This window comes from Rhinolophus ferrumequinum, chromosome 2, assembly GCF_004115265.2.
Source record: "Rhinolophus ferrumequinum isolate MPI-CBG mRhiFer1 chromosome 2, mRhiFer1_v1.p, whole genome shotgun sequence".
Taxonomy (NCBI): Eukaryota; Metazoa; Chordata; class Mammalia; order Chiroptera; family Rhinolophidae; genus Rhinolophus; species Rhinolophus ferrumequinum.
In genome coordinates, this window is record NC_046285.1 from 107,825,825 (window position 1) to 107,840,317 (window position 14,493).

At 56.7% G+C, this 14,493-nt stretch overlaps 1 protein-coding gene across 1 annotated transcript in view; it reads right to left on the reverse strand.

Annotated features, from left to right (window-relative positions):
* Positions 1 to 9,863: 9,863 nt before the first annotated feature.
* Positions 9,864 to 14,493, reverse strand: part of UBE2G2 (ubiquitin conjugating enzyme E2 G2) — a 33,224-nt gene continuing 28,594 nt past the window's right edge. The window contains exon 6 of the mRNA XM_033088755.1: positions 9,864 to 11,549. Within this exon, the coding sequence (XP_032944646.1) occupies positions 11,437 to 11,549 (113 nt within the window). The 3' untranslated portion in view covers positions 9,864 to 11,436. The remainder of the gene's footprint in view (positions 11,550 to 14,493) is intronic.

A 14,493-nucleotide genomic window follows, 5' to 3' on the forward strand; every position in this document is an offset into this window, starting at 1 on the left:
CCTCCAGGTTTAGCACAGGCAGCAAACAACCGTGGATCATTCTGTAGCTCCTACCAGGTAGTCCCTGGGCAGTCACAGGCAGTGGGTGACCTGGGCCTGCACTGGAGCCCCTCCCAAGAGGCACCAGAACCAACGTACTCGGAGGTTGGCTTCAGACCACAGCAGAGCACCACCCAATTAGCCCCACAAGTGACATAAGCAAAGGGAAGTCTCAACAGGCACCAGAGCCCACTGGGATGAGTCCCACTCAGTGGGGTAAGCCTTCTGCACCGCAGCCTGTAGGCTGTGGACATGGGCAAACCCCACAGCCAACCAGCCTGAGGGTCAGTCCTACCCACTGACGTGCCAATAGCAATCAATGCTCAACTATACCAGGGGGACACACACACAATCCACACAAGGGACAGTCCTGGAGCACCCAGAGCAGGTGACCAGGGAGACTGTGTCAGGGCCCCACAGGACACCTACTACATAAGGCCACCCAGCCAAGACTGGGAGACATAGCAGATCTACCTAATGCATAAAAACAAATATAGAGGCAGCCAGAATGAGGAAACAAAGAAATGCATCCCAAATAAAAGAACGGGAGAAAAATCCAGAAAAAGAACTAAATGAAATGGTGGCAAGCAACGTACCTGAGACAGAGGTCAAAACAATGGTTATAAGAAACTTAGTGAGAACTTCAACAAAGAGATCGCAAGCATAAAAAGGACCCAGAAACTATAAAAAAGAACAGTTAGATGTGAAGAATATAATAACTGAAATGTAGAATGCACTAGAAGGAATCACCAGCAGACTAGATGAAGCAGAGGATTGAATGAGTGACTTAGAAGACAAGGTAGTGGAAAACACCCAACCAGAACAGCAAAAAGAAAAAAAAAAACTGAGGATAGTTCAAGAGACCTCTGGGACATAACAACATTCACATCATAGGAATACCAGAAGGAGAGAGAAAGCAAGGGATTGAGAACCTATTTGAAGAAGTAACAACTGAAAACTTTTCTAACCTGGCAAAGGAAACAGACATACAAGCTCAGGGAGCACAGAGACTCCCAAACAAGATGAACCCAAACAGGCCCACACCTAGACACATTATAATTAAAATGCCAAAGGTTAAAGACAGAATCCTAAAAGCAGCAATAGGAAATCAGTTAGTTTCCTATAAGGGAGCTCCAGTAGGGCTGTCAGCTGATTTCTCACAAAAGAAATTTTGCAAGACAGAGGGGATTGGGAGAAAATATTCAAAATGATGAAAAGAAAGGATCTACAATGAAGATTAACCAGCAATGCTATCATTTAAAATCAAAGGACAGATAAAGAACTTCCCAGACAAGAAAAAGCTGAAGGAGTTCCTCACCACCAAACCAGTATTACAAGGAATGTTAGGGGGACTTCTTTAAGATGAAAAATAAAAATAAATATGAATAAAATGACAATAGTTGCATATCAACAATTACTTTCAATGTAAATACATTAAATGCTTCAATCAAAAATATAGGAGGGCTGAGTGGATAAGAAAACAAAACCCTTACATATGCTGCCTACAAGAGACTCACTTCAGATTTAAATACACACACAGATGGAAAGTAAAAGGATGGAAAAAAATATTTCATGAAAATGAAAATGGCAAAAAAAAAAAAGGGGAAAAAAAAAACTGGGGTAGCAATACTTATACCAGATAAAATAAGGCTGAAACAAAGGCTATAACGGCGCAGCTGGATGGCTCAGTTGGTCAGAGCGTGAGCTCTCAACAAGGTTGCCAATTCGATTCCCACATAGGATGGTAGGCTGTGCCTGGGCAACTAAAGATTGAAAACGGCGACTGGACTTGGAGCTGAGCTGCGCCCTCCACAACCAGATTGAAGGACAACTACTTGGAGCTGATGGGCCCTGGAGAAACACACTGTTCCCCAGTAGTCCCCAATAAAGTTTTTTTTTTTTTTAAAAAAGGCTATAACAAGAGACAAAGAAGGACCTAGTAATACCACTTCTGGGTATTTATCTGAGGAAACGCAAAATGCTACTTCGAGGGGACTTGTGTATCCATATGTTCACTGCAGCATTGTTTACAACGGCCAAGATGTGGAGGCAGCCTGGGTGTCCCTGAATGGATGAAGGGATAAAAAGGACGTGGTACATATATACAATGGCATATTGCTCGGCCAGGGAAGGGAATGGGTTCTTACCATCTGTAGCGGCCTGGATGGACCTGGAGGGTATTGTGCTGAGTGGAGTGTCAGAGAGAGAGAGAGAGATGTAATGTGATCTCACCTATATGTGGAATCTAAAGAACAAAATGAACAAAGCAGAAGCACACTCATAGATACAGAGAACATATTGATGGTTGCCAGACGGGAGGGGGCTGGGGGTGGATGAAAGTAGGCGGATTAACAAGTACTACTTGGTTGTTACACAGCGGTCATGGGGATGTAGGGTATAAGGAACATAGTCAATAATATTGTAATGACGATGTGTGGTGTCAGATGGGGACTAGAGTTGTTGGGGTGATAGATGGGAGGGAGTTGGGGGGGACAGAGTGAAAAGGTGAAGGGAGTAAGAAGTACAGACTGGTAGTTACCTAATAGTCAAGGGGATGTAAAGTAAAGCGTAGGGAATATAGTCAATAATATGGTAATAAGTATGTATAGTGCCAGGTGGGGACTAGACTAGTCAGGGGGAATCACTTCTTAAATTATATAAATGTCTCACCACTATGCTGTTCACCTGAAATTAATATAAAATAATACTGAATGTCAACTATAATTGAAAAATTTAAAAGGGGAGAAAGGTGAAGGGCAATAGGAGGTCCACATTTCAGGTATAAAACAAACAAGTCCTGGGGATGTAAAGTACAGCACGGGGAACACAGTCCATAACATTGTGAGAGCTGGGACGGTGTCGGCTGGCGGCTGGACTTACCATGGTGATCACTTCTTTAGGTCTATAAGTGTTGAATAACTATGGTGTACGCCTGAAACTGAGATAATATTGTATGTTAGCTATAGTTTTTAATAAAAATCTTAAAAGAATACGCACGATCAAGCTGGGTCACCCCAGAAATACAAAAATGGTTTAATTAAACAAGAGAATCCAGAAACGTAAGTCACTTTGAGAGGCACAGAGAAAAAAGGGCGCTCACGGACTTGGATGGGCACTCGTGTCAGCAGTACCCTGAAGGGGGTCCGGGTGGGGATGGCCAGGGGCAGCCCCTCTGGGGCCCAGAGCTCCGGGGGAGGGGACGGGTGTGCTTTAAACGCAGTGTCGGGAGCCATTCTGCCAGCCTGCAGTGGCTGGTGGCCAGCAGGTAGCAGTGTCACCCAGCGCCTGCTGGGTGCCTCCCAGTGGCCCTCAGCACCGCCCACAGCCAGGAAGACACGAGTCACCCTGCCCGGACACAAAGACCAGGGCCGGGGCTCATTCCAGGGGCTAGCAGCCCTGACACTTTCTCAGCAGCACTGGGACACCCTGTGACCCAACGCCAGATGCACACGGTCGTGCCACTTGGTCTGCGTGTGCAAATGTGCAGGGCAGGGGGTAGGGGTGCAGTGTTTGAGCTCCCCTGTCCTGAGCCACTCTGCCCCCATCCAATCCCCTCTCGTGGGCCACAGCCCCTCCCTTGTCAGCCCGTCCTGCTCCCTGGTGGGGTCCTCTGGAGGCCCACAGCACACACACCACCACTTCGTGAAAACCAGACCTGTCAGGCACTGCCCAGTGTCCCCTGGGGGCCAGGCTACTCCAAGTTGAGAACCACATGTGACAAATACAAACGTGGGGCTACGGTGGTGCTCACGTCAATTTGGGTGTTGTTTTCAGCCGTTTCTCACCAGAAGCCTCTAGAAGGGACAGGCGTTGGGGCACTGACTCCAGGGGTCTGGCTGGGAGGCTGGCTATTGGCCTGAACAAGCCGACTCTGGGCACCGGCTGCCACATCCAAGCCTGCTACAGTGTCACTGAGGCCCATCAAGTGCAGACAGGAGTTAGGACACCCTGTCACAGGTGGGGCCACACAGCCAGTGCGGGCAGGTCGGGCAGCCCACCAACCAGACACAGGGCCACTTGCCCTGTCCGCCCCGCCCCCACTGCTGAGCCCAGGTACGCAGCCCTGCAGGTGGGCCTGCCGAGGGCCCTGCTGTCATGACCCCCTCCCCCTGGTTTCAGGGGTCGCATTCTTGTCACACTTGCATCCCAGCAGCCACTGCAGGAGGGAAGGAGTGTGTTTGAACCACGGGGCCCAGGCTGTGCTGCTCTGGGGTCCCCGGTGAGTGGACAGCGGGTGGGGCACCTGCTCCAGCTGTCTCTACCATCCATACACGGCCACGGACCTGGCGAGCTCGCCTGGCCAGGCCCATGGCGCCATTCGGCTCGTCCACCCTGACAACCTCCACAGCAGTCAGGGCTGACGACACAGTACGGGACTTCCCGAAAAGCATCCCATGCACATGAAGGGTGGGGAGAGGAAGTGGGGAGTCTGTCTGCAGAGACAGAGAGACACATGCATTTTGCTGAGGTTGTTCAAAGACCCCCAGGGGCCCCGGGGCACAGACATGGCCCGACCTGTCCCCTGACCGCCCACGGGCCCCAGCCCTGGAAGGCTGCCCAAACCCCAACCACGGGCCCCGTGCTGAGCCTGGTGCCCACCCCTGCCCCTCCTGCCACCCCCCACCTCCGCAGGTCCTGTGCTCCTGGAGCCCAGTGTGTCCCGGTGGGCGGGGAATTCGCCCCACCCTCCCCAATCGCTGGGCTCTGGTTGGCAGGGGCTGGTCCCTCCCCTGCAGCCGTCACCTGTCACCCTGTCAGGGCCCCTCTCCTCAGCTCCAGCTCGGCAGGTCGCAGACAGGTCCTCGTAAGTCTGCCCACACCTCTGTCCACAAGGCCTCCAGGTCCGGTTGAGTGTCCATCTGCCCCTGCTCTGGTGGGCTATGAAAGCCGAGCCCTACCCCGCCCCACGCAGCCAGACCTTGGGGGCTCGCAGCCTCCGACTGCACTGTCTGAAAACAGGGCCGGAAGTGGTCAGTCAGATGCCCAGGCCGGCCTGTCCCCAAAGCCACAGGGGGCTCTTACCCTGGAGGAGTGGTGTGTGTGTGTACACGTTTGTGTGCACATATGAGCTCTGTGCACACATATGTGCATGAGGGCACAGTCCTGACAAAGGCAGGGGACATGCTGGGGGAGGTGGCGCCCAGAGGTCTGGCGGGTGGGACCTCGCTGACGCCTCGTCCCCCTTAGCTGCTGCCTGGGCGGGAAGCGGTCCAAGAGGGAGAAGCCCGTGAGAACCCGGCCTGCTCTGCCTGAGGCTGTGGCTGTTTCATGTGCTTCCAACTCGTTTTGTGTGTTATCCAGGATTTCAAAGCACCATCAGCAAGACAATCCCTCAGTTTCTGGTTTGCCCCCGAATCGCTGCCAGCGTCAGGTCCTCTGCCAGACAGGTAAACCCGCACACGCACGCACAACTTGAAAGGAACTTGTCACTTTCCCTGGAGCAAACAGGAGCCAGGGGACAGGCAAGCACACGAGGCCTGTGCCGTCACAGTCACAGGCACACTGGTCATGAGCCACGGGCCCCGAGGGACTCATGCTCTGGCCTCGCTCCCGGAGGCCACCACCCCCGCCTGGACCTGCCTGTCCCACCGCCCAGGTCTGCAGCCCCCACTCTACAGGGCCCACCGGCCTGGCTCCACTGCTGGTCCCCCGCCCTGGGCACACTCCCTGACGGGCACACTCCCTGACGGCCACGCCGAGCAGGCCCTGTCCCAGGGGCCTCACGGGAGCCAGCTCCATGCAGGGGCTCCAACCGGGAGGACACCAGCCTGCCAAGCACAGGTCAGTGGTGGCAGCTCCACTGTCTCCCGCAGATCCTGACCCGCCCCCACCCGCCCTGCACCTTGGCACACCAGCTCACTGCCCGCCCTTCCAGGCACCACGCACCCCCTCAGCCTCCGCCCTGCCGCCTCAGCCGGGCCTCGTGGGGCTGTGTACAGGCCGGCCCTGCTCTGCACTCTGGGAAGGAGGACCCCACCCAGAGTCCTCAGGAGCCTGGTGAGGGAGGTGCTGAAACCACCACCCAGGAACTGCAGACAGGAACCCACTTCAGAGCCAGCGCAGGGTTCCAGGACACACACATCCACGGCAGGGCAGGCAGAACTGGCCGGCCTGTGGGCTGCACCAGGACGCTGGCTCTGAGGGGTCCCTCAGTGCCAGTCCCGCCCTCCCCATGTCACACACCAATGACGGACCAGTATGCCCCCGACCCTGCTCTGGGGAACTGACGTACCCTGTGTTCTGTATATGTTTTTAGGTTGGAGCAAAATTGCGGTTTAAAAGGTTAAAAATAACTGCAAAAACCGCAATTACTTTTGCACCAACCTAATACATACCAGTTCCTTTCGCTACCACTATCCTAGCTTCATGTGACATGATAAATTTAGTCAAAACAGAAAGTGACAGCCAAAGAACACTCCTGCATGTGTCCATGTCCTCAGGACGGTGTGACAACTTCCAAGGGTGGCACCGCCCTCTGCCAGACGCACGTTCCTGCAGTTTGCAGTTTGGCCCCTGGCCTCCCGCAGCCCACGAAGGCAGGCACTATGATCCCCTCGTCCAGAAGAGGAAACCCAGGGAGAGGCGGTGGGAAGGACCGGGTCACCAGGCTAGCGAGGGCAGCTGGGACACGGCCCTACCCTCAGAAGAAAGGAGCAGCGGGAGGCTGAGGGACAGGAACTGGCCAGGTCCCAGGGAACAGCGCACACCTTCCTGAACGCTGATGGCAGAGCGGATGGTGATGCTCTCCAAGAAACTTCCAGGTTCTGGGAGGGCAGGGAGTGGCGCCGGGACCAGCCAACAGGGACAAAGGTTAGAGTGCCGCCCAGGGCCAGCGGCAGAAGCTGAGCTGCAGGGGCCGAGAGGTCAGATGAACCTGGGCCTGAGCTGCACGGCAGGGGCTGTGGGCCGCCGTGGACAGAGGGGGCTGCCATCCCAGAGGGCTCCTCCTCCCCCGTGGAGGCCACAGCGCACCCTGGATCGCGAGGGGTCCGCTCATACAAGAGCACTTGGAGGTGGGCACCCGTCCCTCAGCCCTGAGCCCAGAGCTGGGACGCCATCGGGGACTTCTGGCTCCAGGGCACGGCTCCCAACCGGACGTCCAAGCTGTCCTGCTACAGTGAGCAGCGCTGCGGCCGGACAAGGCCAGGCTGGTCCACAGCCTGTACAGCCGACCCGCCTCCAGCCCCACGCCCAGCCTTCCTGGGCAGAACCCGTGAGCACTCACGGGTGTCTGTGCACCCACGGCAGCCTGGGGATGCTGGTCACCCCGGGACACGGCGGCACCCCAGCAGGGAGGCACCAGGTGGAGGGGAAGCCTCAGCAGACGCCCAAGCCACCCCTGCCACCGAGATTCCTGGGGCTCAGGGATGACAGGACTTGAGGGGAGGGTGGCACACCTCCCGATGTGGAGGACAGAGGGACAGACACTGCATGACCAGGCTGGGGCTGATGTCCGCCAGAGCTGGGCGTGAGTGGTGGGGGTTACGGGACACAGGTGGTTCACACCAGGACACGGCAGGGACCTTGACAGTACTACTGGGCGGGGCTCTGGTTGGTTGCGGGCACCGGCCTCTGCAGGGAGTGAATGGTTGTTCTGTCCCATGTACAAAGCCCGGGGGGAGGAGGGGGAGGAGAGCACAACCTGAACAGATCTGCAGGGCTGTAATACTGGACCCCAGTCACACAGCTCAGCCCAGCAACGCCATTCCCGGCGTGGAAGGGGACGTGTGGTGTGGTGCAGGGCCCACGTGGGGCCCCTCCCCAGAACCCAGCCCTCGTGGGACTTGCCCAGGGGGCCAGGCCCCAGCCCGCCCATGCCACCTCCTTCTGGAGCCCCACAGCAGGAGGCTCTGCATGCCACCCTGCTCCCCGGCCCCAGGCATCAGGTGGCACTGCCCACAAAGCCCCGTGTTCTGACATGCTGCAAAGCGCTGGGCAGGCACCAGGGTACACACACCCTTCCAGCCACATTGCCTCCTGTACAAGGGCATACATCTCGCAGGACTGAGATCTGAACGACACAGGGGAGGGAGAGCGGAGTCCCAGGACACACCCCACAGCCCACCTCCCAAGGAAGGGTTTCAAAAATCAGCCCAAGACCACGCAGGAGGCTTCTCTGCACCCCCCCTGCCCCACCTGAGGCAGACCAGTCCCAGGTGGACACTCACAACAGGCCCCCAGGGCCCCTGACTTGGACACACAGACACGTGGCGGCCGTGGTGTGGGCAATAGTGGCAGCCAGTCCTGCTGTCAGCCTGACTGTCCAGGGCCAGGCAGGCAGCGGGAGGCAATCCTGGGCACCCCGCTGTGTAACTAGAGTTCTGCAGTCTCCCAAGGGACTCTGATACACAGAAAGAATGCACCAGAATGCACTCACCTCCAACAAATTCGCAATCTGGCCAGAAAGCAAGCTGGTAGTACCAACAGCCTACATGCAGGACTGGGCAAGTGGTCGCCCTGGGAGCTCGCCGCTTCCAGTTGGTGGTGCAAGAGTCCGCGTGGGCCCAGAGCCTGCAGGGACACGCCTGACCTCTGTGGCCACACCCAGGCCACCACAGCAGCAAGTGGGGCTTCAGAGACCCAGGAGGGAGCAACAAATGAAACACAAGGACAGTAACAGAGCAATGAATGAAGAAAGTGCATCTCGTTCAAAGTCCCCCAGTGGGAAAGGCGCAGGACACCTGTGCAGGAAGGAGCAGAGCAGGCCTGGGGCGGCCCTGGCCAGGCCTGCCCGAGACGGGCCCCTGGCTGCACCGGGACAGGTTCCCACCCCCGTGATGACAGCGCCTCCCGGGCCTGAACAGCTCCAACAGACACGACGGCTGTGCTGCCACCTGCCCGCCCTCTGGGAGTCTAGGACTTGGGGACATACCGGGGAGAGGTGCCGGCAGACCAGCTCCATCACTGACGAGCTCCCTGCAGACGACCCCTCACACGTGCTGTCACACGCCTTGCTGGGCAGGTGACCGTCCAGCGGAATGGACTCTGGAAGCTGCGCCTCGTGTCCCCGCCCTCTCCCACGCCTGCCCCGTGCTGACGGTGCCCTGGATCCTCTCACTGCCCTGTCAGAGCTGAGTCCAGCAAATCACTAAATCTGGGATGGTCTCAGAGACCCAACGTGACATCCATCAGAGGTCTGACATTAAACGTCAGACAGACAGCCCCTCCACAAGCAGCAGAATGAGCTGTGTGGGGCCGAGGCCAGCGCCCAGAGCACAGCAGACGGAAGGCGGCAGAGCCTGGTCCGGGGTCGGGAAGGCAGCCAGCCCTGGCTCTGCGGAAGCCTGGGGCCCATCTCAGATCACAGGGGACGACAGAGAAGAGCCGACTGTGATAGTCACCAAACAGGATGGCTGGTCAGCGAAACCGCCATCTGTGCCGCTTCACTTATTTACACGTTACGTAAAGAGCTTCAGAGGCAGGCCCAGTGGTACTGTGACCGCAAGGCCGCATGAGAATCCGCAGAAGTGTGACCTCAGCTTCCTGCTCACACGACTGACGTTTGCTGCCCGCGTCCGGTCACTGGCTGGTGAACAAAGACATCCCCTCCGTCCCAGGTCCCTCTCCTGACTGTTGTCACAGACCCCGACTAGGAAACCCGAGACTTCCAGGAGACACGGAGAATGGAGGAAAGGGAAGTACGTGACACGCTCACAAGAGTCTTCGGAATCGCGGGGTCCTGGTGCCCGTGTGCACTGCCCGGGGGAGGGCAGCTTCACTACGGGGCCTCTGGCATGTTTTGTTCCACAGCAGGCAACCTGGCCTTGGTCTCCCTACGGCTATATAAAAATGTGACAAAGAAAAATACAGCGCCAGATGGGGGAAAATATGTAACTTTATTTTTAACCATGGGATTCTTTTTTTCCATTTAATAAATACAAATGAATAAAAATACTTTGTTCTGCAAAGAGACTGCCTTTCCCCCTTCTCCAGATTTCCCAAAAGCCCCGTGGCCACCTGCTCAGGTGGCTACAACGCTCACAACGCTCCACACGTTTCCTCTGCGGAACGAGCTCCACCTCCTACAGACACGCCTGCAAATACTATCTAGGGGAAGCACCCCCATCCCTGCGTCTTCCAAATGCAAGCCCTGCACTGAGTCCCGAGGCTTGAGCCTTGGCCCTTCTGAGCGGGACAAACCCCGCTGTCCACAGGGGCCTGACGTGCAGCCCTTCACCCAGGACCTGCCGACAGAGGGCGTTCGCTGTGAGCTGGCGGGAAAGCAGACGCCTGTGCCACGGACACACCATGAAAGGGAAGGAAAGGACAGGAAGACCTAGCGTATGTCTTGTAGACGGTCCCATGTTTCAAAAATAGAAATTCCTATTTAAATGTAACCTGTCTGAAACAGGCCAAGTGTGTGACTCTGCGTGCAACAGATGTGTTATTGCTTGTAGTGGAACCTGGGCACGTGCCACCGAGCCACCCACACAGCAGAAGACCGAGACCACGTGAAAACCACCAGCCATGGCGTGCTGGGCCCACCGCGGCAGGGCCGCTGCCACACTTCCATGAGCGCCAGTCACGTTGAGGGGTAAGGCACGCTCTGAGCTCTGCGCTGACGGGAGGCTCCCTTCCAGCTCCAAGGTGAGAAGAATGATTTCGTCCCAACAGAGTTCCTGCTGCGACCACAACGTACAAAAGCCCAGCGCTCCCCAGCTGTGAGACTGGAGAAGACCTACTCCTGTGCGTCCAGAAGAAACTTCGACTAAAGCTTTCAGTCTCGTGTTCCCACACTGGTAACTAAGACACAAATGTAATCTTTAACAAATGCGAGCAGGAAATATGTTGGTCTTTATGACAGCAGTAAACTTCTTCTCTATGTACCCCATTTTTCATCAATCCGCATTTTTAAAATGTATTTATTTCCTGAAAGTAGTTCTAAGTGTGACAGTTTGTAATACACAACAAATGGAAAAGATGTAACTAGGTTGTAAGGAAAACATCTGCTTGTAAAGTATGAAGTACTGAGCCAAAGTCACGTCCTCGTGGGGCACGGGGACCAGAGGGACCCCAAAGACGGCCCGCCCTCTGCCTGGGCTCCCGGCCCCGCCGCTTCCGAAGGAGCAGTACTGGTTTAGTCCCTGGGGAGGCTGGCGTGTACTCGTCAGCCCTCGGGAGGAGGGGAGCACTAGGTGCGGTGAGCAGGTGCTGCAGCTGGAGAGGCAGTGGTGACAGCTGACAGCCCACCCACCACTGCTGCATGCAGCTGACATCACCTACATCGTCACAATTCCAGAAGAGAAGCCTGTTGGGGTGGGAGGTGGGAAGAAGAACGATGAGGCGGTTCTGTAAGCTTGCCTTTTTGGTACCAGCACAGTGTCCCTGTGGCCAAGTGTCGCGGGGAGAACTGGCCACCGTGGGGTGGTGTGTGTGCACGCACACGTGGGCGAGGCCTCAGAGCCCCAGGGACTTCTGCACGATCTGCTTGGCAATCCTGTAAAACTGCTCCCGGTCATCCCTCCACATCTTGGAGGCGTCCACGTTGGCTCCGCTTTCATCATTGGGCTCTGAAAGAAAAGGCAGACATTATCCACTCGAAAGGGACTGAGAGTGAGGGCGGAACTGGCAAGATCTGCTCTCATTTAGAAACACTGGTGGATCTTTCCAGAGATGCAGCCCAGCAACAAACAAGAGGTGCTAACAACTGAAATACTGGGGGCAGATGCCCGTCCTTTAAGAAACAAACGGGGGTGGCCAGTCAGCTTAGTTGGTTAGAGTGTGGCGCCAGTAGCACCAAAGTTGCCAGTTCGATCCCCCCGCATGGGCCAGTGAGCTGCACCCTCCTAAAATAAAAAATAAAAAAAAAAAAGCGAGCCAACAAACAAACGAGAGCCTTCTCGCCTGAGAAGCGGTGTGAGGTCAGTGGGCAAGACCCACTTGTGACCCCCACCCAAGTGCAAATGTGCCCACACGAGGCATCTTGCTCTGGGCACACGAGGACAACCCTGGGGTGTGAGCCAGACCACCAGCCACCTGCTTACACCCCCCCTGAGCCCTGGTGCAGCTCCCATCCCAGCGCCTCCCGGAGGACACTGCCAGGCACACGTGGCCCCTCGTGATGTCTGGGCCATATGGACACCTGACCCCAGGCTAGCTAGCCGCGGACCAGCTGGGACCCGCAGAGGCTCCGGGATGGGTCGGAGAGGCAGGGGGCGGCGGGAAGGGGGCAGAAGAACCGGCAGTTACAGAGGTGCAGGTGGTGACCTCCATGTCCGTGGTCAGAACGCTGAGAAGTGACCAGATCAGAGCAGAGAAGGCTGCCAATAGGCTGACAGGCAGCGAGCAGTCCAAGCCCCAGGCCGCCCCCACCAACCCCAGTCCCACTTCCCTGCCACAGCGTCTGTCCCTCCCACCAATATGACCCCTTCTAGTGACTCCACAAACCCTTCCTCACTGGGTCCTCTTTGTGAGGCCTCAGGCTGGACACTGGCTATGCAGCCGGCACAGTGACCTGGGCCCTCAGGGGCACCATCTGCTGGGCACACATGAAGACCACAAACACCCCCAACGACCTCGCTTCGAGCTAAATACTACAAAGGGTAGAACGAGCCAGTAGGGGGCAGAATGACCGGGGTTCACAGGCCACTGGGAGGACGTGGCACGTAGGGGACCCCTGGCAGGCCCCCAGTGCCCGAGGCGCCTCCAAGAACAGTGCCAGGGCAGTGGTGGTGCTGGAAAGCAGCTCAGAGCAGGGCATGGGTACCCCGAGTGCGAATACATTAAAATCTTGAAACAAGAATGACCAGTGTTGGGGCCGGCCCCGTGGCTCAGGCGGTTAGAGCTCCGTGCTCCTAACTCCGAAGGCTGCCGGTTCGATTCCCACATGGGCCAGTGGGCTCTCAACCACAAGGTTGCCAGTTCAACTCCTCGAGTCCCGCAAGGGATGGTGGGCAGCGTCCCCTGCAACTAAGATTGAACACGGCACCTTGAGCTGAGCTGCCACTGAGCTCCTGGATGGCTCAGTTGGTTGGAGCGCGTCCTCTCAACCACAAGGTTGTCGGTTCGACTCCCCGCAAGGGATTGTGGGCTGTGCCCCCTGCAACTAGCAATGGCAACTGGACCTGGAGCTGAGCTGCGCCCGCCACAACTAAGACTGAAAGGACAACAACTTGAAGCTGAACGGCATCCTCCACAACTAAGATTGAAAGGACAACAATTTGATTTGGAAAAAAGAAGTCCTGGAAGTGCACACTGTTCCCCAATAGTTCCCCTTCCCCAATAAAATCTTTAAAAAAAAAAAAAAAAAAAGAATGACCAGTGTTCACACACACTGGTGGAACTTACAGCTGACGTCTGCAGACAGGCCCAGCGTCTGCCGTCCACACGCCTACCACGGATCCGCCTGCTCAGTGTATCCGCCTGCTCAGTGTGAGCAGGGGAGTGCGTGTCTCCACCTTCAAACACGCACACGCATTGATCTCGTTGACCTCACGCTCCTTCCTCCTGGACGTGGCCGAACCCTAAGCAGTCAGCCCAGTGGCTGCCAGAGGTCGGCCTCCCACCAGGGCCACCTCCTGGGACCTCCTGCGGCACCGTCAGCCTCTCTCCCAGATTCCTCCGTCCTTCGGGGTTTTCTAGACCACACCCCTCCAGAGCCCTCCAAGGCCCTCGGCTCCCCGAGCGCTGTCTCCACGACCCCTGTCCGACCGTCACCTGCTGTCTTACCCAACAATGACCTCACTTCCACAACATACCCTCGGCTGAGCAGCTCCCTGCCAGGCCTGCCAGGGTGGACACTCATGACCCGCTCTTCCTTCCCCAAGCACAGCGTCCGTCTGCCCAGGCACTCAGGTCACACGGGAGGGCATCACCACAGCCCTGGGAGCCTGAGGACTATAGCCTGTGTCACCTGGCCCCGGGCCGTCCCTGCTGCAGGCTGTTCCTAAGGCTCAGCTCACATTAGCTGACACCCCGGGGGCAAGCTCCAGCCAGAAAAGGTCCTGGCAGTGCCCCCAGCAGAGTCAGCTGCCTTTCCCTCCCCTGATGCATAACTCCTAATGTCCAAACTCACCCCAGACAGCGCTAGCTCGGGAACGGGCCTGAGAGCCCCCATGTGGACCGCGACCACAGGACTTAACAAAGTGGCCTATACCGGGCCCTAGGGAAGTGGGGCCTCAGCGCTGGGGTCTCTGCCGCACTGGGTATGCAATGTCTGTGGTACAGTAGATCCCCTGATAACACCTACAGAACGAAGGAAAGGCCCACGGATCAGAGCACAGCCACTTGTCGTCAACAACACGACACACACAAGAAAGAGACCATCATTAAAAATCACAATCATGAGCACAGTTGTGCTTGGAAAAGTACCAAGAACGTGAAATGGAAAGGCACGTGCATGGACTCATCACATGAGTATGAGTGAGGCAGGGAGATGAGGACGGACGAGACAGGAGGCGCAGCCTGCATGCTGTCCGGTCCTCTCCCTGGGGCGGGCCTGCAGCGGCTGGCTAC